Source organism: Peromyscus maniculatus, chromosome 17, assembly GCF_049852395.1.
Source record: "Peromyscus maniculatus bairdii isolate BWxNUB_F1_BW_parent chromosome 17, HU_Pman_BW_mat_3.1, whole genome shotgun sequence".
NCBI lineage: Eukaryota > Metazoa > Chordata > Mammalia > Rodentia > Cricetidae > Peromyscus > Peromyscus maniculatus.
This window is the reverse complement of record NC_134868.1, coordinates 46834764-46855704: the sequence shown is the minus strand read 5'-3', so window position 1 is coordinate 46855704 and position 20941 is coordinate 46834764. Positions and strand designations below refer to the sequence as shown.

The window sequence follows — 20941 nt, the reverse complement described above, 5'->3', positions numbered from 1 at the left end:
ACTGTCCTGTGGAACAGAAGCCATGTGCAAAAAAAAAAGGGAACCAGATGCAAAAGAAAAAACGTGACAGAACAGATTGAGAGGCCAGGAGGACAGCACTGTGGGGAATGCACAGGCATGAGAACAGACAGATCCACCTGAGGAGAAAAATTTAAATCCGTGAAGCAGAACCGTCAAAGAGACTTAACGCACTAGACACATCCCAAGTGTTCCCAAAGGAATGCTTGAAATAAAGTCTGGCATCTGTAGATGAAAAGCCATACTGCGCACTAGGGGAAATGACTCTCAGTTAATAAAGTTATTAGAACAAACAAAGCATGCCTGTGCGTTGCATTGAGCCTGAGAATTTCTCATTGGCATTCAGCAAAGATCCCTGATGACGCGTCTTGTAGCATTCGGGTACAGTGATGGTTGCTTCTTCCCTGGTAGGCACATGATTCTCAGTCCAGTTCTGTCAAATGCAGGGATGGATCTACCCTCTCTGCTGTGTGTGGAGCAGTTCCTGATCTTCAAGGATAAGAAGAGAGGACAAGCTGAAGAAGGAAAGACTGTTAGAAGGAAGCAAAAGAAAGTAGCATCAGATTGCTTGGTAGCATTGATCAATGTCAGATGATGATGTGAGGCCCGTATGAAAGTAAACATATAAGTTTGCAGAGGAAGGCAACACCCCTTTCAGAAATGTGTGCTGATTAAAAAATCAAACCACAGGGGGAGTGAATTAAACTAAGAAGTTGGGAATGGAGAGTCATGGTGAAAATGTAGTGATTAATGAATTTCAAGACAAATGTCATCGCCAGGGAAATGATGGTGGCGTGCTGGTATGTGCACCTACTGTCTTAGAAAGGGTTTGTTTGGCTTGCACTTCCATATCAGGTTCATCATCGAAGGAAGTCAGGACAGGAACTCAAACAGAACAGGAACCTGGAGGCAGGAGCTGATGCAGAGGCCATAGAGGGGCGCTGATTACTGGCTTGTTCCCCATGGCTTGCTCAGCCTGCTTTCTTGTAGAACCCAGGACCACCAGCCCAGGGGTGGCACCACCCACAATGGGCTGGGCCCTTCACCATTGTTAAGAAAATGCCCCACAGGCTTGTCTACAACCCAGTCTTACAGAGGCATTTTCTCAATTGAGGCTCCCTTCTCTCAGATAACTCTAGCTTGTGTCAGGTTGACATAAAAGTAGCCAATACAACTGATCCCTTGTCAAGTTGACACACAAATACACCACTCTTCAATTAGAAGTTTTCCTTTCCCCAAGATGGCATGTTAATGTTGATATCATAATACAAAACATAAATAACTTTAAAAGTACTGCAGTCCTCACAAATTCAAACACATTAAAACTTAAGTCTCCTTAAAATACCCAGTCTCCAAAAATCCAAAATCTCTTTTTAAAGTTCAAAGTCTTTCAGCTGTGGACTCCTATAAAAATCAAAATTAAATACCTCCTCACTTCAAGAGGGAAGAACCAGGGCCCAGTCACAATCTGAACGAAGCAAAACCAAATTCCAACAGTGTAAATAGCTAGCATCCAGTTATCTGGGATTCACTCACCATCTTCTGGACTCTTCCAAAGGGCTTGGTCGCTTCTCCAACTTGCCCTCTGCAATACACACAGTTGTCTTCTAAGTTAGGGCCGGCTCCACTCCACTGCTGCTGCTGTTCTTGGTGGTCATCCCATGGTCCTGGCATCTCCAAAGTGCTGGGTCTTCTGCTGGAACTGGTCTGCATTTTCACCAACAGCCTCTCCTAGGCTCTCTTCATCATGCCAAACCTAAGCTGTTCTCCACGACCCCTCCATGCTTTCAAAACCAGTACCACCGGGGTGACCCTTACACTACCAAGTTCAGCTGCCAGGCGGAGGTCCAACCTTGGCTACCTCTGGAACACAGTTTCTGTGTGCTCACTCTCAAAAAACATTTCCCAGAAGGTTTCACCTCAATGATGTTTGTCTGTTGATCACTGCTAACTTCTCAGCATCCACTGTCCCAGCATAGCAAAGGTTTTGCTTTAGTGGTCCTGGTCTCTTGTTAATCACTGCCGATTCTTCAGCCCCAGCTGACCAGAACCACAGATTCGGCACACAAAGGGCCTGGTAGAGTCTGCTTCCCTCTGAAAAGTCACAAGCCAGGTCTCCATTGTCTGCACTGCTCTCCACATTCTTATCTCCTAAGCTTTGACAGAACAGTGAGCTCTCAACACTCAATGGGGTTTCTAGCCCACAGGTCCAAAGTCCTTCCATAATCCTACCCCAACTAACATGGTCAGGTCTGTCACAGCTGTCCTGGTACCAACTTGTCTTAGGGTTTCCATTGCTGTGATGAAACACCATGACCAAAAGCAAATTGGTGCCACCTCATTCCAATCAACCTGGGAAAGTTTGCCTCTCCTTAGATGTTAAGGCCATGTGCTTAATTAAGCTCACTGAAACCCAGGCTCAGCTTCCTTACCGATTTTCCCCATCTTCTTCAAAAATGGAAATGAATGGTGACTGCCAGAGACCCCTGGCTCCAGGATGCTCCGGGCCTCAAGGGAAGTAGGCAGCCAGCCCCGCGGGGTGTTCCGGATCTGAGTGCGTGCCCCCTGCCCCCGCCGGATGTCAGTGGACGCAAGGCCTCCTGATCAGCACCCACGGTTGGGAGGGCCCTTAGCAGCTGCAGTCCGCCATTTGCTCTTGTCTCTGGCCTGAATTGAGGGAAACTGATGGAGTGTTTGCCTTCTCCCTCCCGTCTCTTCTATTCACAGACCTTTCCTTTGCCATCTCTCTTTGGACAGGTGGAAAATTCCGGTGACCCCTGGCTCAAGGGTAGAAATTCACAGTCTATGTCCTACTTCGAGTCCATTTATCTGGTGACGGCAACCATGTCAACTGTTGGCTTTGGGGATGTGGTGGCCAAGACCTCCCTAGGACGGACTTTCATCGTTTTCTTCACCCTCGGAAGTTTGGTGAGGAGTATTTTTTATTATCTCTTGACTCTACAAATAAAAGCATTCAGTTAATGGTGAGGAGACAATATAGAGTTGAAAGTGAATGTTGCCTTATTCAGTGTATGTGAAAATGAGAAGATGCACAGATTCCACCTTTTCCAAACCGTGTGCCCTGGAACCTGGGGTGCAGCTCCTTAGTTTCCGGGGGTGAAAGGAGGTAGAGTCTACATTGAATCAAGCAAGTGCGTTTTCCTCCATTGTTCCCCCCATCAGACTAAAATCTTCTCCTGAAGAGGAAGATCTCTCTCAAATGACAACCGCTCACTACACCAGTAATTAGTTCCAGGGAATGTCCGGATAAACTAGTATTTATGCTTGGTTCAAGGGAGTGGTGAGGGCCTAAGAAGCCTCATTTCTTTTTTTTTTTTTTTGGTTTTTCGAGACAGGGTTTCTCTGTGTAGCTTTGCGCCTTTCCTGGAGCTCACTTGGTAGCCCAGGCTGGCCTCGAACTCACAGAGATCCGCCTGACTTTGCCTCCCAAGTGCTGGGATTAAAGGCGTGCGCCACCAACGCCCGGCTGAAGCCTCATTTCTTACTTCTTATTTCGGTCTCTTAAAAAGCCACAACCGTGTGCTCCGCTCCACCATTTTTATATTGCCATGACCAGGGCCACCTTCCGATGCTTCAGTCATCGTCTCTGGTCCCTCCAGTGTCATATGTGAAGTTTTGGGGTCTTTTTAGATTTATTTACTTACGTACGCTATGTTCTGCCTGCACGTATGCCTGCAAGCCAGAAGAGGGCGCCAGATCTCATTACAGATGGTTGTGGGTGCTGGGAATTAAACTGGGGCCCTTGGAAGATCAACCCCTGCTCTTAACTGCTGAGCCAGCTCTCAGCCCTTGTTTTGTTTTGTTTTTAACAGTCCAGCGTGAAATCAGAATCAGAAAGAAGTTAGAAACCATCAAGGGACAAATTTGTAGAGAAGTTGTCTAATATTTGTGTTTATCATTTTGAAACAATATCAATTTGTTAATTTTAATCAAAATCCTAATTCTCAAAAAACTGGGGGAAATATAATCTCTCTTTTAAATGCAGCTCACTGTTATAGCCTTCTGCTAAATCAGTGGTTCTCAACCTGTGGGTTATGACCCCTTTGACAAATCTCTAGCTCCAAAAATACTTAGGTACATTACAATTCATCACAGTGACAAAAATGACAGTTATGAAGTCGCAGGGAAAATAATCTTATGGCTGGGGTCACCACAACACAAACTGTATTAAAGGGTCGCAGCGTTAGGGAGGTTGAGATCCACTGTGCTAGATGAGAGCCATTCATGTGTTCTGGTCTTTTTCTTTATAGCCTTGTAATTTGGGAATGTCTGTCCAAGTAAGGAGCCCTGAGGAACTTTTCTTCTCACTTGTTATTTTAGATACTGTTTGCGAACTACATCCCGGAAATGGTGGAGCTCTTTACCAACAGGAGGAAATACACCAAGCCCTATGAAGCCATTAAAGGAAAGAAGTAATTAGCTCTTCCTACAGTTCCTACAGTCTACGGTGTCCCGTTGGCCACGGGTATTGTTCTAGACGCACACTGCCTGTCAAGGCTGCAGACCCGAGGGCCCGCCATGCCAAAGGTTTTCATTCACCGAAGAGAATCCTGTTAGAAGGAATGCCATATAAACAGGATGTTCACTACTTGTTACAAATTGCTGAGAGAGCTATTCATAAGAGTGTTTAATCAACTTCTATCAACCTGGATAAGAGAGAGAGGGGAGAGAGACAGAGAGTCCCCCCAAAATAATGACACTTGTGAATAGCAGAGTTTTGCAAGTATAGGAGGTAGTAAGTCTATTATGTGATAAATAATTGTGACAATTATAACCATAATGGTAGCTTTCCCAGAAATCTTTGTATAATGCAGCTGTTTGGAGACATGCATGTTTTTTTTTTGTTGTTGTTTGTTTGTTTGTCTTTTGTTTTGGTTTGGTTTTTGGTTTTTTTTCGAGACAGGGTTTCTCTGTGTTGTTTTGGTGCCAGGCCTGGAACTCGCTCTGTAGACCAGGCTGGCCTTGAACTCACAGAAATCCGCCTCCTGAATGCTGGGATTAAAGATGTGGGTCACCACCGCCTGGAATACATGCATGTTTTGAGAGGAGGCAAAAGCCCATAGAACTGGAGGCTTCCAGTGCTTTGAACTCCTTCGTGTTTATGTTGCTAAATTCTAAAGGATTCATAGACAAAACTTACTGAAAACAATTTAAGCTAATTGCCCTTCTATCATCTTGACAGGAAGATACAGTCAGATCTATCAGATTCTGGGGGTCCAATCAGCCTCAGATAGACAATATTTAAAAGCAATTTGCATCAGTACTGAACTTGCATCGATTGCTTTCCTTTTCATTATTCCATGAACAACACACCGTGACAACTATTCATATAACATTTACATTGCATTTGATTTTACAAGTAGCCTAGAGATGACTTCAGGTAGGCCAGGGGACGAGTGTAGGTCACAAGCACGTTTATGCATTTTAAATGAGGACATGGAGCATCTATAGATTTTGACCATTTGTGTGTGGGTGGGGGGCGCGGTTCTTGGAGTCCATTCCCTCAGATACCATGGGAGAGCGGTCCTTCTGTTCTTCAGATGCTCTTCTTCCCCTTTCTTGTTGCTTAGGTTCATCGTGGTCTGTGGAAACATCACGATTGACAGTGTAACTGCCTTTCTGAGGAATTTCCTCCGCCATAGGTCGGGAGAAATCAACACTGAGATTGTGTTCCTTGGAGAGTAAGTGCATCAGTGTGGCTTAGTCTGTTCTAAATGAATAGTTGGAATGTGTCTACATTTGTTGTTGCTGTTGTTTTTTGCTTTTCAAGACAGGGTTTCTCTGTGCAGCTTTGGAACCTGTCCTGGAACTCGCTCTGTAGACCAGGCTGGCCTCGAACTCACAGAGATCCACCTGCCTCTGCCTCCCGAGTGTTGGGATTAAAGATGTGTGCCACGACTGTCCAGCTATGTGTGTGTGTGTGTGTGTGTGTGTGTGTGTGTGTGTGTGTGTGTGTGTGTGTTTAATGGAAGGAAATTACACTTGTAACATTTATAGAAATTTTAGGAAACAATAGTAAACAACAATAGAAAAAATAATCACTTCTCAGCCTTTCTGGAAAGATGAAGTGTAGAAAAAGAAAAGTAACTTCATGTCTAGACCTAACCAGTGCAAAAATTTTGGAGTCTATCTTTCCAGATATTTTTCTGAAATCTGGCCTGCCCTAAGAGCAGTCAGTGCCTTTAACCACTGTGCCATCTTTCCAGCCCTGAAATGCTGTACCCCTCTGAGTAATTGAATTGTTTGCATTGTTTGATTCATGGTCTCTCTATTTTTTCGGTTTTGTGCACTAGGGTTGCTCAGGCCTTATCTACAGATGCATTTGTAGATTGGGTTAGTTGTGCCAACGTCCTCTAGCTATATGGATATATAATGGAATACAGATGGCTTCTGATGGAATTAGGGATTTAGTAAATGTACTAAGTCAGATAACCACCAAGCAGAGCCACGCTCTGGGTTTATCTTTGCCACTCAACTCTTTCATCTAGGGAGCCTCCGTCCTTGGAACTGGAGACCTTATTCAAGTGCAATTTGTCCTTCACGACATTCGTATGTGGCTCCGCACTGAAGTTCGAGGATCTGAAGCGAGTTTCAGTAAGATCTAACTCTCTCTGTTTGTCCCTTCCGTAAGCCGGGAATGAGAGCGATGGGCTGGGTTGCTGCTTCAGAAGCTAGCAGTCCAAGTCTTTTGACGGGAGGAAAGCACAGTGTCCACGGTTTTAAGCATTGATCAGAAAAGAACACAACTGACTTCCAAGTCCTCGACTCACAGCAAGTGGACCTCAGTGTTGATCTATACCACTTTTAAATTCTTCTTCCATCGTACTCGCTATGAGATTTTATTCTGTTACTTAGGGGGTCTGGAAAAAGTTGTAGATAATAAGAGTGTGTGTTCTCTTATGTCTTTTGTTTTTAAAAATATTTAAATCAGGTCTGGAGAGATGGCTCAGAGGTTAAGAGCATTGGCTGCTCTTCCAGAGTGTCCTGAGTTCAATTCCCAGCAACCACATGGTGGCTCACAACCATCTGTAATGAGATCTGGCGCCCTCTTCTGACCTGCAGGCATACTTGCAGACAGAACGCTGTATATATAATAAATAAATAAATCTTAAAAAAAATATTTAAATCAGAAACATTTATTTGCACAGTATATGATGTCCTCTTCCCACGCCCTTTATTTTTATTTATTCCTGGAGGATTTTGTATATACATGCTACTTGTTTTACCTATATTTGCTCCTCTCTCCATCTAGTTCCTTCTGGATTCCCACACAACTTGACATTACTCTCTCTCTCTCTCTCTGTCTCTCTCTGTTTCTGTCTCTGTCTCTGTCTCTCTCTCTCTCTCTCTCTCTTGCTCTTGTTTTATTGTTTGTAACTCACTGAGTCCAGTTAGTGCTGCCCATATACACATGGGTGTGAGACTCTTTACTGGAGTGTGGTCAGCCTCCCAGGAACCACACTCCTAAGAAAAACCAATTTCCTCCTCCACTAGTAGCCGTGAACTGTCCACAGCTCCTCAGCTGGTGGCTGTACCCGTCCCCAGTCCCTGTGGGGATGTTGATTGGCTTGATCTTGTTCAGGTCTCACACAGGCAAACACAGCTACTGTGCATTCATAGGTGCAGCAGGCCTGGCCCGGCCAGAATACACTGCTTTCTCCCCAGACTTCTCAGCCTTTGGCTCTACAGATCTTTCCACCACACAATTTGACTATGTTCTCAGAACCTTGGAGGGGAGGGCGTGGCACAGATGTCCACTTTGTGGCTGATCACTTAACAGACACTTAACCTCTGCACTTTGACCAGTTGCTCGGCTCTGTTTTGACTGCTGTCCACTACGTAAAGAAGTATAGTGAGAAGCTATACTTACCTATGGGTTTAGAGATAACGTATTTAGAAGGTGGTTTGATAGTATGCCCATTTATCAAAGTAATATTAGTAGGTTCTCTCCTAGTGTCTGTGAACTTCCCAGGCCCGAGTTTCTTTCTACTCCCAGGTCCTAAAGCTCATCAGAGTTGGTTACTCCTATAGCATTCATACCACTACTACATACGTGGTATTCATAGCTTGCTAGGCCAGTTATTATTGTAGCTCGCAAGGTTCACAGCTGGGTGAGATTTCTGCTGATGACTTTTCTTCCTCAGCGGGCTGCATAGCCAAATATGGTCTTCATTGGTTCTCATCAACTTCCCTTCTTAGATATTAGTATATTGACCTTTGATAAGATACACATTAAGAAAAATAGTGGAAATTCCAGCAAGGCCAAGTCTAAAAATAATGAACAGTGGCCAAGTGAATACTAAAGTTTGGTGTTGGATCAAAACTGGCTTCCTGGTATCTAAGTAACAAACCTGAATAATTCAGTTCAAAGCAAAAGTCTATAGCAGTGGTTCTCAGCCTGTGGGTCATGACCCCTTTGGGGGTCAAATGACCCCTTTTTTTTTAATTAAGAGATTTTCTATTCATTTTATATACCAACCACAGATTCCCCTCTCCTCCCTCCTCCTGCCCCCCCAGTCTTCCCCCTCAGCCCACCCTCCCATTCCCACCTCCTTCAAGGCAAGGTCTCCCATGGGGAGTCAGCAGAGCCTGGTACATTCAGTTGAAGCAGGTCCAAACCCCTCCTCCCTGCACCAAGGCCATGCAAAGTGTCCCACCATAGGCACTAGGCTCCAAAAAACCGGCTCATGCACCAGAGACTGGTCTGATCCCACTGCCTGGGGGACCCCTAAGCAATTCAAGCTAAACAACTGTCTCGACTATCCAGAGGGCCTAGTCCAGTACCATGGGGGCTCCTCCACTATTGGTGATCCAGTTCATGCATTTCCACTAGTTTGGCTGGTTGTCTCTGTACATTTTCCCATCATGATCTTGATGTCCCTTGCTCATTAGAATCCCTCCTCTCTCTCATCGATTGGACTCCTGGAGCTCGGCCTGGCTCCCGGTTGTGGATCTCTGCATCTGCTTCCATCAGTCACTGGATGAGGGCTCTATGAGTTAGGGTATTCAGCCATCTGATCATCAGAGTAGGCCAGTTCAGGCACCCTCTGGACTATTGCCAGTAGTCTATGGTGGGGTCATCCTTGTGGATTCCTGGGAACTTCCCTAGCACTCTGTTTCTCCCTATGCCCATGATGTCTTCATTTATCATGGTATCTCTTTCCTTGCTCTCCCACTCTGTCCCTCTTCCAGCTAGAACCTCCAGTTCCCCTATGTTCTCATCCCCCATCCCTTGCCCTCCATTAGCCCCTTCACCCCCAGTTTGCTTATGTAGATCTCATCTATTTCTCCTTCGCTGGGCAATCCATGCACAAATGACCCTTTCACAAGGATTGCCTAAGACCATTGGAAAACACAGCTATTTACATTGTGATTCATAACATTAGCAAAATTACAGTTAGGAAATAGCAATGAAAATAATTTTATAGTTGGAGGTCACCACAACATTAGGAACTATATTAAAGGGTCACAGCATTAGGAAAGTTGAGAACCACTGGTCTATAGAGCTAATGCAAAGACTCCCAAGCAGAAAATGACAGACTCAGCATCATCTTTTTGTCTTATAATTTGTTACTGTAGGAGTAATTTCAATAATTTTCTGGCACTTTAAAATTTAGATCCCAAATGTTGAGTGACTCTTCATTGTGAACAATTCTGCCATTGTTTGGTGTCCTTAAGGTGGATAAATATGCTGGCAGTTGCTGGAAAAGATCTTTTTTTTTCTTTTTAAATTTATTTATTATGTATACAGTGTTCTGACTGCACATAACCCTGCAGGCCAGAAGAGGTCACCAGATCTCATTACAGATGGTTGTGAGCCACCATGTGGTTGCTGGGAATTGAACTCAGGACCTTTGAAAGAACAAGCAGTGCTCTTAACCTCTGAGCCATCTCTCCAGCCCTGGAAAAGGTCTTATTGCTCATCAGCAGACATGAATAATGGTGATATATAGTATAGGAAAGTACAGCTTGAAACCGTACCCATCGTAAAGCAATTTTCAATTTCTATAAGAGACCCTGTGCCCTGATCCTCAGGGCCTCGGCAGCATTTGCAGGACGGTGGTCTTGATAGGAAGACATGTGGTTCACGACTCCTTCCTACATGTGCTCTTCGTGTTGGCGGTAGTTTGAGGAAACCGTAAAACGGTCTCAAAGAGGGAATGCTAGAGTATTGCTCTTGTCGTTAAGCTGACGGCCGCTGTTTGATCTGAAGAACAGGTGGAGTCTGCAGAAGCCTGCCTGATTCTAGCCAACTCTCTGTGCAGCGACTTGCATGCCGAAGACATTTCAAACATCATGAGGTGAGAAGCGGGCGTGCCTCTGTTTTGTTCTTGTGTGCTCCGAGGACGGTATTCTTCTCTATACACTAAAACCAAGCCTATCACACAGGACTGAATGAGGGGAGATGGCATCTCTAATTCACTAGGTTCATCATATGCCAGGTTCCTGCCTGCTTTTTGTCCCACATGCACCCCAAAACACTGAATGCGAAGGGAAGTGGAAGTAGAACATCCTAATGGGTATGACCTTCTCCATCATGTCCCCCGATGTTTCCTATAGATAAGGAGACGTTTTAAAAGCAAGCATACAAACACCCTCTCCCCCTTTTTATGGTGGTAAGGATCAAACCCAGGACATCATGTGTTAACTCTACCAACTGAGCTACATTCCCAGCTGTAACTCCAGATTAGTATTTAGATAGTGCCATTCTGAGTAAGATCCTCCTCAGTTCAAAAACAAAGATGCCATCTGTGAATCCTTGTAGTCACACAGAAACTTAGTAATTATAAATGCGCTGCCAATAACTCAGGCTTGTTGCTAGCTAACTCTTACATTTTAAATTAACCCATATTTCTTATCTACGCTCTACCTGATGGCTTGGTATCCTTTCTCAGTACGGCAAGTTTCTCTCCTCTCCACATCTCTTCGCAATTCTCTGACTCCTCCCCTTATTCTTCTCACTCTCTTTTTGTCTGTAAGTCTCGCCTAATCTCTCCCTGTCCAGCTATTGGCCAGTCAGCTTCTTTATTAACCCAATCACGGTGACACATATTCACACAGTGTGAAGGAATATTCCACAAATCCTAGTTGTGGAATTGGAATTTCTCTTCGGTAGCTCTAGGAAAAGAGGACACATGGCTGAGTGTGATGTATTTGTGCACACTGGCAAGGGTTCTCAGGGTGAAGGGAGTTAGTATTCCCAACTTCAACTGTCGAGTATCTGTGAGCAGGAACTTGCCTTGTGACAGAAACTCAAAATAGGATTTTGGTGGCTCTGTTCCTAGAGCAAAATAAATATGTGTGGTTGAAGATGACTCTACACAGAGCAAGAAATAGTTGAGAAATGACATCATGTATGTAACATTGAACAGAAGATAAATTTTAGGCTCTTAACCTATAAAATGAAACATTCTATTAGCCACTTCAAGCCATCAGGTGCAAGGCTAAGGTATGTGAAACTGATCATTTCTTCCTGTCAATGGAGTCCAGTTTTCGAATACTAAATCCTGACCTTCCCATGCATTGGTTACTTGGACTCCTAAGCAGTGTTGCCTTTCTGGTCACATCATTGTCAATACGTTTCAGAAAACAGTAGAGTGGCTCCCTGCTCTTTCACAGGACTCAGGTCCAGTTCCTGCACCTCCCGTTCCAGGGATTCAGACACCTTCTTCTGGCCCTGTGGCACACGTACATACGTTTGAGTGGAACACTCATATACATAAAATGAAAATATGTATATGAAAAATAACTATTGACATAGAACGTAGAAACAAGCTAACAATTTTGTAATGTACCGAGTCCCTCCCATACTTATTCACAGGAATTTTAACTCTGAATCGGATTATATTACAAAGCCAATATGACCCGTGACTGTTGAGCATATTGTTGTTTTTTTCAGGGTGCTTTCTATCAAGAACTACAATTCACATACCAGAGTCATCATTCAGATCCTGCAGTCCCACAACAAGGTATCATGGCCCTTGAGTGAGCACACTTGGTTTTCTCATCTCTAGGTATCCTCATGGATCTACAGGTTTAAAACACAATGTCAGCAATAGATGAGATTTGGAGTCTCTTTCAAATGGCGGCTCACTTAGGGACAGAATTAGTGAGTTCGGCCTTTTGACCTGACCTTTACAACTTCAGCTTGTTTGTTTGTTTGTTTGTTTGGAAAGTAGCAGCACTGGAGGCGGACAGACACTTTCAGAGCAGATTGTGGTCTGTTGTGTCCGTGGACCTTGGTGCTACCTTTATTCTCAAGAGTGAAGAGAAAACTACTTAAAAAAGCATGCGCAGCTGGGCGGTGGTGGCGCACACCTTTAATCCCAGCACTCGGGAGGCAGAGCCAGGCGGATCTCTGTGAGTTCGAGGCCAGCCTGGGCTACCAAGTGAGTTCCAGGAGAGGCACAAAGCTACGCAGAGAAACCCTGTCTCGAAAAACCAAAAAAAAAAAAAAAAAAAAAAAAAAAAAAAAAGAAAGAAAGCACGCGCCCAGGAGAGGTTTCTTGTGGTGTCTGCATTCTTAACGCCCGGCTTCCTTTCTCCCGTGAAACAGGCTTTCCTGTCAAAAATCCCCACCTGGAACTGCAGCGCCGGAGACAATATCATCTGCTTCGCAGAACTCAAGCTTGGATTTATCGCCCAAGGCTGCTTGGTGCCAGGCCTGTGCACCTTTCTTACGACTCTGTTTATTGAACAGAACCAAAAGGTAACTTTACAAAGTGAGAGTCAGTCTTGGCTCTTTCTCCACATCCCACACAGTAGGATCCGAAGTCGAAAGAAAATTTAAAAAATTGAAGAATGCAAGAAGTCTCCAAGAAATGGGATTTGCCTCTTGGGAAGGGAAGGATCGAAAGATCTGGATTCAAGTTCCAGGTGTTTCCCTGGCCTTGAAGAAGTCATTGTTAAAACATTTACAGCATCAAGCTGCAAAACAGAGACTATTAGTCTGCTTCCTACCTACATCCCAGGATTCTGTAAATGTAAATATTTTCATAAATTCAGAAGTACTTTCAGTTATTGAGAGTCAAAATGTAAACAGCTTTAGTCTTAACAGAGAAATAATATTTAAATGTAAATAAAATATAAAATGATTAGTATAATAATTATTATATTAACCAAGTAGAAATGATGTGAGTAATAACTAGAATCTAAATAATTTCTAGATTACTTCAGGGCAGATCCACCCAGTAACAGGAATAGTGATCATAAATCAAATAGTGGTCACCCACTGCCTCTCAGTGGTGTTTTCAGGAAGTAACCAGCAGGGTGTGGAAGAGTTAAGGAACCAGGTTGTCTGGAGAGTCAGCCGGTGATCAGCACACCAGGAGTCAGAGCCGTCTGGTTCAGTATCCCGGCTCTGACGTTGGGTATCCACCCACCACTTTCCACCTTAGACCGTAGATCCTTCGTGTGGGACAAAATAAGGGACAAAAGGAGACTGCTGTTTTGTACCCACTGGTGGCCGTCCAGTGGCTTCTCTGAGATGTCCCTGGGGTTCTGGGGCAGGCTCTGTGGTCCTTTCCCAAAGATCCTGCAAAGAACGGCCTCACTGCCCATCTCATTCTCACCCACGTTTACTGCTTCACGTGCTGATGCTCCTCTTGGCCTCTCAGGACTTCATTTGCTTCTTCTGCATCTTTTCTTCCTCGGTGTTATTAAGGAACAGCAAGAGTGTAGAGAGATGCTCAGATTTCCAGAACGCTAACTCCAGCAGAAACACAGTTCTTCGGTAATTCTTTCTGAGAATAAGAAGATGTGAGCCTGGGTATGACCAGGATCGTATTACCGTCACTTGGCGGTGACCGTGTATGGCTTGGATGACTTGTGTCGTGTGTAGAGAAAGGGACAGGCTTTCAGTGTCTTCTTTGATTGTTGTGACTTCAACATCCATGACTGGAGAACATAAGTGACATGAAGTCCTCTATACGGACTTTGTTCCTTTATGGGGGCCTAGTACAGATGTGAGACCAACCCTACCTGGGTGTCTCTTTGCTGTTTGGCAGGGACTTGTTAATCTCCATTAAACATGATCTCATGTCAGTGTGCACCACAGAGTCACTTTGAGAATGTAAGAGATATCTGTGGTTTCCATATTTTAAAAACATAAAGTCTGAAACCACCTCTGAGGAACCCTAAACTGGGCAGAATCAGGGCCGGCCTTGTCAGTCCTGTGTGTGCTGCATTTTGTTTTATAGCAGATTTTGGTTCACATACTCGCATAGAGGCCAGCGTGCAGAGCTGTAGGCCTCCAATTAGTTGCTTGCTTTCCCTGATCCCATTTCCTCATCGGTAAACTGAAAGTCATTAATCTCACAACCAGATTTCTCCAGGTGTTGCATGACTATGTGTAAAACACCTGAGTGCTCATACCAGAGGGTCTTGAATCAGTGCCACTTGCTTTAGTTATATTAATTGTATTGTGAGACGTTGTAGCCAGAGGAACATTTCCTGTCGCCTCTAGGCCTAGAGGGTTGGTTACCTTATGCTTCAATCTTGATTAAATTCACCCATCTGGATCGTGTGAGTCCCCAGATTGTTCTGGCCTAAACGCATTTTGTCCTCTTACTGTCTTTTATGAGCTTTAAGGAGCGCATCTCCATCAACAGGTGTATCATTTTAAAACCTAAAAAATTCAGGCTGGAAACACTTGGTCAGTTTCTTTAGTAGTTGAGGCATTGATGGCCGTATGCCCTCCTTGTGACAGTCTGAGACTGAGAACGAACAAGAGATTCATTTGATCTCAGCATGGGGGAAAGGACTAGGGAAGGGTGCCAAATTATCAGGACTAGGTAACCAGTTTTAGCGGGGCACTTTTCAAACCACAAAATGGTTTGAGGAGAATATCTGAGGTCACCGTTTATCTCCATAGCAAGAGTTGTTCTAGAGACTAGAAATTTCCATCTTCATCCATGGTTCTGGCATATGTTCTCCTTTGTGGAGGAGGTACTGTAAGGTTCACTGTAGGAATGAACTATAGGAATGAAGGAAATGAGGAGCTGCCTTATACAAAATCCCAAGAGAAGTTTCCAGTGACCTCCCCTAGGTGGCATTCAGCCTTGTTAGAATATTTATTCTAGAGCTGGGATGTATCTTACGGGCAGGATGTTGCGTGTGCAAGGTCCTGGGTTCCATTGTAACACCAGAGAAAAGCCACCTTTCATCTAGAGACCTTCTGCTGGCCTTAGGCTTTGCATTATTATCAATCCTGATCAGCATTATCTTGGATTTCTATGAACCTGTGAAGGGTTCTCATTTTCAATAGAAGCCACAGATATTCTTTTCTTCGCGGTATGCGATTTTTCAGTCAAAAGTAAGATTAATCAGGGATGGAGAGATGGCTCAGAAGACCTCTCCCAGAGGTCCTGAGTTCAATTCCCAAGCAACCACATGGTGGCTCACAATCATCTGTAATGAGATCTGGTGCCCTCTTCTGGCCTGAAGGGATACAGGCAAGCAGAACACTGTACACATAAATAAATAAATAAATAAATAAATAAATAAATAAATAAATAAATAAATAAATAAATAAATTTTTTTTAAAAAGTAAGATTAATCAAAGTCGGTCCTAAGACATCAATCATATCCAGAGAATGACAGCTTAGATTCCACATTGTCTCTCCCGTGTTACTGTTAGTGTCTCAAAAAACAGTAAGGCTGCTGTGCTAAAGTTCGCAGTGAGCCAGAGAAAATGATTCCAGTCCTGACAAGGAAACTTGATTCTGTTTTAACTTAAAAATGTAGCCCTTACCTCAAAGGGAACAAGCTAGCTTATTCTGGAGCCAAATTGGAGTAACTAGGGATTAGGAACACAGATTTATTTTACCTCAAATCTCATGTTCCCATATGGAAATGGTTTTATGGAGTTTTCATAGTAACAGAACAAAGAAAGTCATAGATCAAGACATTTTAAAAACACTTCAGTAGACACACCTGAAGGCGGTTACAGCCAGGCAGAGAAATCTCAGCTGTGGCACTCTGCTTCTGACTGCATTCTGAGTCCTTTGATTGGTGGAGAATTTATTAAGGAGGGCTTTATTAAGTTAATATATTCCAAAGGTTCTTATTTATTTGTCAGGAAGTTAGGCCCGACAGAGGTAGGTGAGGCATAGCTCTTTAGGAGGCTTGTGAAAAATTGTAGTTAGGCTCTGGACCTGCAACCTTCCAAACTGCACGGGCACTGAAGTTTGAATTAGTCAGCCAGCCTTTGCAGACACAGCTCCTTTCCCAGAAGGAACTGATGTTGAGGGCCCACATCACCTTGGCCTCCACTGGAAACAGATGAGTCTCAGCTCCTGCTTTAACATTGTTCCACCTGAACACACTAGGCTGCGGCTCCTCTCTGTGATGAACATGCAGCGGAGACTGATTGGGTACTTAGCGGTCCATGCAGCCTGTTAGAGCATCAGTTTCCCTTATTAATATACTGTACATGTTAATGCATGAATATTATGTATGTGTCTGTATGTAACTCTCTATATGGCATGATTGTATTTTCTAGGTTTTTCCTAAACATTCCTGGCAAAAATATTTCTTGAATAGCTTGAAGAACAAAATTCTGACCCAACGCCTCTCGGATGCCTTCACCGGGATGACATTTCCTGAGGTCTGCCGGTACGTCCCGTGAAGCCCCTCCCCGATTCTCCTGCGGTGCCCTCATCCCACACTGTGGATGGAGGAAGGCTCCGGTACAGACTCGGGAGACGTCAGAGCCCCTAGATCAGCGGTCCTCACCCTTCCTAACGCTGAGTGCGACCCTTTAAAACAGTTCCTCATGTTGTGCTCACCCGCAGCCATAAAATTGTTTTCATTGCTACTTCATAACTGTCATTTTGCTACTGCTATGACTCGTAATATAGATATCTGATATACAGGATATCTGATATTTGACCCCTAAAGGGGTCATGACCCACAGAGTGAGAACTGCGGCTTTAGATCCGTGCACTTTACAGTGCGCGTGGGACAGGCTCACCTCCAGCCCCTCTTGCTAAAGTTTATGGTGGGTGGATTCAGTTTTAATCGTTGACCTATAGTTGGGCGTTTCTTTCTCTGTTGAGTGGCGTTCATCTTCTCAGCACAGAGCATAAAGGATCAGTTCTGTGCATGTAGACCAGCCTCCTGCTTGTCTCTCCTCCTGACTCCTTCGCTTTCTTCCCCAGGCTTTGCTTCGTGAAGCTGCATCTCATGCTGATAGCCATCCAGCACAAGTCCGGCTTCCACAATTGTCGGTACTGATACAGTTTTTCACGGATCCCAAGGTGTTGGTGTGTGTTGTTGAGGTGTTAGACTGGTGTGGATAGAGTAGATGAAGGAGAGAGGGGATCTGAACAGATCACTGGCATTTCTCAAGAGCTTGTAAGTTATCAGTTTATAACTGGATATGGTAGCATTGACTTGTAACCTCAACACCCGAGAGGTTGAGGCAGGAGGATCACTGATAGTTTGAGGTCAGGCTGGGCTACATAGCAAGATTCCACCCCAAATTAAAAAGAAAAAAGAAAAAGCAACAAGACAAAATAAGTTCATAAGTTCTTACAAGTACAATCAGGTGTATTATTGTTATTATTGTGCCTCTTCTCAATTTTTCAGACCAAGTACCTATATATTTTGTGACAGTATCTTTTTTTTTTTTTTTTTTTGGTTTTTTTCGAGACAGGGTTTCTCTGTTTAGCTTTGCGCCTTTCCTGGAACTCACTTGGTAGCCCAGGCTGGCCTCGAACTCACAGAGATCCGCCTGGCTCTGCCTCCCAAGTGCTGGGATTAAAGGCGTGCGCCACCACCGCCCGGCGTGACAGTATCTTTATAACTATATATTTACACTTGACCTTTGCCAAAAGATCAAGAAGAGATAAGTAGATGTTTAACATGAACTCAGAGATCCTCTCTTCCTCACAGAAGGAGCTGTTCAACAATCTGTACATGTGTTAGACGTGTGCTTGTTAATGATGATATTTAGGGGCCACAAATCCATATTATTCGAGAGTCAAAACTAATCACACCCCTCATTACTATTCTCAGTTAAATATTCACCAGATGCCCTACATGTCTACCCAAACAGTGTGCTTTTGTTTAGAAGCCCATGTCTATTCATAAGGATTCTCTCACACTCCCAATGTACTCTAAACTATCTTGACAACAGAGTAAGCCAGAATCAGGCCTTAACTTCATCCCAAAGTTAACAAAAGAAAAGTAAATTTGTTTATGTATTTATTTCTTTTCATTGTTTGAAGTAAACCCCTACTTGCCTGGTCCGGAATTTGCTTTGTAGACCCCTTGAGCTGAGAGAGATCCACCTGCCTCTGCCTCCGCCTCCCAAGTGCCGGGATTAAAGGCATGTGCCACCATGCCTGGCCAAAAGTAACTTTTAGAGAAGGAAAGGAGGACAGTGTCAGAAATGAAAGAACTGAGGGGCATTAGGAGGTCAAGGGCTTCATCATCCTGGATGTACGCATCAAAGAAACTAAAGACAGGACATTCTGATAACAGGAGCAGTGAGGGAAACTGAGGACCAGGGTAACCTGCGGCACAGTGCTGCATCAAGGAAGACCTGGGTAAATTTCATGACAGTTTTCGAGCACATAAGCCACTGGAAAAGAAAAGGGACATTGGAATCCACCTTGATAACTCGTTACACTGCTGTGACAGTTTCATTTTTTTTTTGTTTGATCGTGGCCCCAGAGACCCAGCTGCTCAGGCAGACAGGCACTGAGCTACACTGCCACCAGAGGATGTTCATCTAGAATATTTTTATTTTCTGAAGACCCAACCCTGGGCCCAGTGTGTGCAGTGGGGGGGGGGACGCTACTCCACTGAGCTACTTCCCAGACCTAATTAGATGTAGTTTTATTTTCTTAGGGGTCCAGAGATAAGCACCACCAGCATTTCCATAAGGCTGCCCACTGTGTGTCCATGCCTCCTTTGTCAGGGTTGCCTCGGGCAGCGAGGCAGCAAGCCTGTGGAGTAGCCAGTCCATCTCAGATTCATGATTGTTCCACGGGAGGAGCGTCCCCTCTGCTCGGTCGTCAAGCGCTTCTCTGCCTCCCTTAGCATTCCTTAGTAGCAATCCCACAACAGATTAAATGTAGGCAAATTCACTTCCCCCACTGTGTTTAGCAGTAACTAAAATAGACTTAATTCTTTAATACGTCAGCTTAGAGAATCCCTTGTTAAGGACAGCATGAAATATCAAATATTGCTACAGATAATAGCGGAAAACTTACGACCTTTCTTCTTCCATTTCCAGTAGTCTTATACTAAATCCCCCGGCACAGGTGAAGCTGGATAAGGACACCCTTGGGTTCTTTATTGCCGAATCCTCACAAGCTGTCAAAAGGTACTTCACTTTGCAATTCATTACGAAGAGGACACGGTAAAGCAAACAGAACCCAGCAGGAGACAGACTTAGTTGTCACTTAAATCATTCTCCATTTATTCTCCTTGTCCAGGGCCTTCTTCTACTGTTCCCACTGTCACAAAGATGTACACAATCCTGAGCTAATTGAAAAATGTGGCTGCAAAACCGGGAGCCGGGAAGAACTCACAGGTAATCACATATTATCTCTGTCCTCAGCCCATTTGCCGGGGGTCTGGTCAAGGAGAGGAAAGAGGCTTCCATCACTGAGAAGATGAGGACCATTTGAACTTGGCCAAGAGAAGGCATCCAAGGCCGGATAAGTGGTCTTTTAAAGCTGAAAAACAACCATACCTTTGTGGTTGCCCAGCTCGACTCCCTTTACAGGCCAGGAGAATGAACTCCGAAGAGATTTGGTAATCGGTCACATGGCCACTAAGTAGCGCCCTCAAACTCCACCTCGGCCACGCTGACTCGCCGCAGCCACTGTTCTTTCCCCACAGCACACCGCTTTCCCCAACCTGGGCCTGAAAATCCAGCCCGTGTTTGCCGGCTAGACTGTCCAGGAAGTTACTGCCTTCTGACTGGTCTTGGAGCGTTTTCCCCTTGTCAACACTGGGGAGTTTATTCTGACGCGGTGATGTGAGAAAGTCACTCTTGGAAGATGCAGATTTTTTTTTTTAAAGTCTAAATTAAAGGCCTTCCTCAAAGGGAAGATCAAATGTAAACTAGTGACGACCCCTGATAACACTGAAGTGACACCTGCCCAGCATGTGCAGGAAGGCCAGGGTTTGTGTAGCTGGACTTGCCAGGTCCTCAGGGAACTCCAGCCTCTGCCCCTCGGAAGACATAAGAAGGTGCAGAAGTGACTCAGAGATAGATATTGCCAGGGGGATTTGCCGCCTGTGCGGTCTGAGTCTACAGGGCAGTGGTCCTCAGTCTGTGGGTTGTGACCCCTTGGGTTGCATGTCAGATATCCTGCAAATCAGATATTTATGATTCATGACAGCAGCAAAATCACAGTTACAAAGTAGCAGCAAGGATAATTTTATGGTTAGGGGTCACCACAACGTGAGGAACTGTATTAAAGGGTTGCAGGTTGAGAACCACTGGCATAAATGGAAACCAAAGACTTTTCTCTAACCATCTTTTCAGACTAGCAATAGCTAAGGGGCTCCAGATTCTTCCTAGGCAGGTGCCTGGAAGTGACTCAGCCAGTGGAAATGGTTAAAAAGACCCTGGTAGGGAGGTGAGAGATGACATGCTACTCACTGAGGTTTGTGTGTACGTGCAGGGCCAGCCATGGTGGTGGTGAAGAGCAGCACCTCCTGCATTTCAGAATGTCAGGATTCTGCAAGAGAACAGGAGAGCTCGCTCTCCATCGCAAGCCTTAAGAATCGGTAAGAACCACAGAATGGCGACATCTTAGGTCACTCAGCATTAAAAATTTGACTTAAGCCGAGCGGTGGTGGTACACGCCTTTAATCCCAGCACTTGGGGCAGAGCCAGGCAGATCTCTGTGAGTTCGAGGTCAGCCTGGGCTACAGAGCG

At 44.6% G+C, this 20941-nt stretch overlaps 1 protein-coding gene across 14 annotated transcripts in view; it reads left to right on the top strand.

Moving 5' to 3' along the window:
- Kcnu1 (potassium calcium-activated channel subfamily U member 1) overlaps positions 1-20941 on the top strand; it is a 78531-nt gene that overhangs the window by 26918 nt on the left and 30672 nt on the right. For 9 of the 14 annotated variants that reach the window (XM_076553602.1, XM_076553600.1, XM_076553603.1 and 6 more), the window contains 12 exons: positions 2776-2946; positions 4360-4451; positions 5610-5720; positions 6528-6633; positions 10258-10340; positions 11939-12008; positions 12596-12748; positions 16541-16653; positions 17199-17267; positions 19283-19372; positions 19485-19582; positions 20685-20790. In XM_076553602.1, coding sequence (XP_076409717.1) covers positions 2776-2946; positions 4360-4451; positions 5610-5720; positions 6528-6633; positions 10258-10340; positions 11939-12008; positions 12596-12748; positions 16541-16653; positions 17199-17267; positions 19283-19372; positions 19485-19582; positions 20685-20790 — 1262 coding nt within the window. Of the gene's footprint in view, positions 1-2745; positions 2947-4359; positions 4452-5609; positions 5721-6527; positions 6634-10257; positions 10341-11938; positions 12009-12595; positions 12749-16540; positions 16654-17198; positions 17268-19282; positions 19373-19484; positions 19583-20684; positions 20791-20941 lie in introns of all 14 variants that reach the window. The other 5 variants (XM_076553597.1, XM_076553598.1, XM_076553591.1 and 2 more) reach the window with 1 other exon arrangement.